The sequence below is a fragment of the Neophocaena asiaeorientalis genome, unplaced genomic scaffold (genome assembly GCF_003031525.2).
Source record: "Neophocaena asiaeorientalis asiaeorientalis breed wild unplaced genomic scaffold, Neophocaena_asiaeorientalis_V1.1 scaffold134, whole genome shotgun sequence".
NCBI lineage: Eukaryota > Metazoa > Chordata > Mammalia > Artiodactyla > Phocoenidae > Neophocaena > Neophocaena asiaeorientalis.
In genome coordinates, this window is record NW_020185339.1 from 17,534,854 (window position 1) to 17,538,245 (window position 3,392).

The window sequence follows — 3,392 nt, forward strand, 5'->3', positions numbered from 1 at the left end:
TAACTCAGCACCCTGTATGTGTTATGTTAGAAGGGGAAATACACAGGCAATAAAGTTTCAGAACATACTTTGAAGCTCTTTAAGCAAAGGTCTAGGTCTTACTGTCCTGATTTTCAGCACAATCTTCAAAATACATATTGATGTCAAACCAATTCTAAATACTAAATAAGTAACATTAAATGAGTATAATATATATATATACTAGATGAATATTACATAAGTTAATGAGTGTAACATAGAAACACTGTGTGTATAAACCCTGAAAAAAATATTTTTACTTTTTTTTTTTAAAATAAATTTATTTATTTATTTTATTTCTTTTTGGCCGTGTTGGTTCTTCGTTGCTGCAAGCGGGCTTTCTCTGGTTGTGGCGAGCGGGAGCTACTCTTCATTGTGGTGAGCGGGAGCTACTCTTCGTTGTGGTGTGTGGGTTTCTTGTTGCGGAGCACGGGCTCTAGGCGTGCGGGCTTCAGTAGTTGTGGCACGTGGGCTCAGTAGTTGTGGCTCACGGGCGTAGTTGCTCCGCAGCATGTGGGATCTTCCTGGACCAGGGCTCGCACTCATGTCCCCCCTGCATTGGCAGGTGGATTCTTAACCACTGCGCCACCTATTTTTACTTTTTTTTTTTTTTTTTTTTTGCGGTACGCGGGCCTCTCACTGCTGTGGCCCCTCCCGTTGCGGAGCACAGGCTCCGGACGCGCAGGCTCAGCGGCCATGGCTCACGGGCCCAGCCGCTCCGTGGCATGCGGGATCCTCCCGGACCGGGGCACGAACCGGTATCCCCTGCATCGGCAGGCGGACTCTCAACCACTGCGCCACCAGGGAAGCCCTATTTTTACTTTTAAAGCGTTTTCATACAAGTTCAACCTGGATACTTCGTCCCTTGTCAAGGAGCATCTCACACCTGGAGAATTCAGGACCAGCTAGTTTTTTGGAGATACTAGTCACCTCCGGAATAGACTTCAAACTACCACAACCATCTCTGACGATCTCTATTCCAAGTGTCAAATGATGACAGCAAGAAAGTAGAGAAAGGAAAGAAAGGGGAGGTCAAGAAAGAAAGAGAAAAGCAAAGTGAAAAAAGCACAAGGAAATGCAATCCTTCTACGAGTGATTGGAGGGCGGTTATTTCTGACTTCGAAACCTCACAGCAAACTCCTGTCCTTAAAATACACTCCACTAAAAATAAGATTTCACTTGCTATGGACCGAATGTTTCTGCCGCACCCCTGCCCAGTTCACATGATGAAGCCCTAATGTGACAGGATTTGGGATGCGGGGCCTTTGGGAGGTAACCAAGTCTTGAGGGTGCCCCCCACACAATGGGATGAGTGTCCTCTTAAGCGGGAAAGAGGCAGCCCTTTCTCTGGGTGAGGACACTGCCAGAAGTCAGCTGTCTGCAAGCCAGGAAAGGGCCCTCATCAGAACCCGACATGCTGGCACCCAGATCTCAGACTTGTAGCCTCTAGAACTGTCAGAAACACATACTTGTTGAAGTCACCTAGCTTGCGGCATTCGTTACAGCAGCCTCGGGTTAAAGTGACTAGTAAATAGTATGGCTGTAAGCCCTAGAAACAATAAAGAACAGAGACCTACTGAACCAGAACTTCACTTGGGGTTAACTGCTACTGAATAAGGGTATCCGACTTCACTCTTGCCCTTCCCTCTCCCCTCTCCCCCCTTCTTCTGGTTTGGAAGTTAAGAGGTTCAAAAAACTTCCGAATCGTAACAAGAAATTTGACCTCATAAAGTGGTTAAATAAACTTTAAAAGTCTGGCAAAGAAACCCTGACACATTACTCCGTCCTCACCCCTCCCAGAAGGCATCACCCGGCCTTGAACGATTTTCCTTGCTTCTAGTCTCTAGAAGTAAGTCTGATGGCGATGTCTGGAGCGCGCCTACTGTTTTTTAAGAGCAACCAATTTGTTCCGGTCCAGCCTTCTCTCATCTGATACGAGCACGTCAGGGTTGGCAGGGCTTCCTTGGTGTGGCTCCCAGGGCCAGGAGGCCGCGGGTTTCAAGCGCCCGACTTCGAAGTCTGCCCAAGTGTCCTGTTTCGGGGTAACCTCCCTGACACTGTCACGGTCGGCGAAACCGGCCCAAGTCTTCCCATCTTCTCCCAAGTCATGCTTTCCACACTGCACGCTTCCTCCAAAAAAGGAAGAAACCAGCCGAAGGCTCAGCTCTCGCCGGCCGATCCTACCTAGCACCGGAACTTGTTTGCAAAACATTCGAGGCACCTATACAATTGACTTTACTGGAACCGCACAACCTTGACTCCCGCTACCAAGATTTAATGAACGCCTGCTCTGGTCTGGCCAGGCGTTCCTCTCAGCGCTCCCCCACCGATACCGCCACGAGAGGCGCCTGGACCGGGAAGGTAGGGGAGGCCAGGTCCCCACGTCCTCTCCCGGGTGTTACACGGCCCCCAGGCCACTCCAGGGGCCACAGGCCAGGGAACGGACTAATAGTGGGGGCCGGCGTGAGGCCCGCGAGGGGGCGAAGGGCGTCCCCAGGCGCAGGGGAAAAGCGGGGAGTGGCCGGCGGACGCCTCCTGGCTCTCAGAACTGCCCCCCCCAGCCGCCGGCCGCCGGAGGCAGAGCAACAGAGGCCATCTGCCGCAGCAGGCGGGAGCGGGCCCTCCGCCTCCCCGCCCTCCCTCCGGCTTCCCTCCCCAGGGAGCCCCGCGCACGCCCGCACGCGCAAGCTCAAGGCACTACCCCGGCATCCGGAAAGACAGAAACCCCTTCTCGGAGGTCTCCTCCGTCTCCTCCTCCTCCTCCTCCTCCCTCGCTAGCATCCCCCCGCGCGCCCCGCGGAGACCCGTTGACTTGGGGGTCCCGCCGCGCCGGGACTCCCCGGGAGCGACCGAGCGCCGGCTACTGCGCCTACCGGGCACGCCACTCACTTGCTGGCCGGCGCGGGGCTTGCCCTGGGGCGCTCTCCTGAAGAAGGAGGTCCTGGCGGTGAAGAAGAAGTCCTCGGCGTCCTCCTCCAGGCTGCTGTAGCCGCTGCTCATGCTGCTGGTCCCGAAGCCATGGTCGCTTGTGGACTAGCTGGGAGGGACAGCTGGCCCAGAGATGAGAAGGAGAGAATTGGCTCTTGAGTCATCCTATTTCAGGCAGAAAGAAGGCTTGCATACCTGCTCTATCTTCCTTCTGGCTTACATCCAGTTTGCAAAGTTGTCTATTAACCCAAGGGATTCACAGCAACCCCAGGAGGCAGGCCTTGGAGTTACAGCCCATTTTAAAGATGCTGCAACATTAAAGCCTTCCCAGCCACACAGCTACTGAATAATTAGAAACCAGGAATTCTAATTCTATATTGTTTCACCCAGTCTAAGCTGATCCCTATGTATGCCATGTACATAACCTAATGTAAGGGAATGAGATG

General features: G+C 52.9%; 1 protein-coding gene across 5 annotated transcripts in view; it reads right to left on the reverse strand.

Annotated features, from left to right (window-relative positions):
• The window catches only part of RASSF3 (Ras association domain family member 3), a 92,043-nt gene extending 89,018 nt beyond the window's left edge, over positions 1-3,025 (reverse strand). For all 5 annotated transcript variants that reach the window (XR_003002111.1, XR_003002113.1, XR_003002112.1 and 2 more), the window contains exon 1: positions 2,908-3,025. Coding sequence is in view for 2 of the 5 variants with exons in the window: in XM_024737066.1 (XP_024592834.1) it covers positions 2,908-3,018 (111 nt within the window). In the remaining 3 variants the exon portion in view is untranslated. The remainder of the gene's footprint in view (positions 1-2,907) is intronic.
• Between the last annotated feature and the right edge of the window lie 367 nt (positions 3,026-3,392).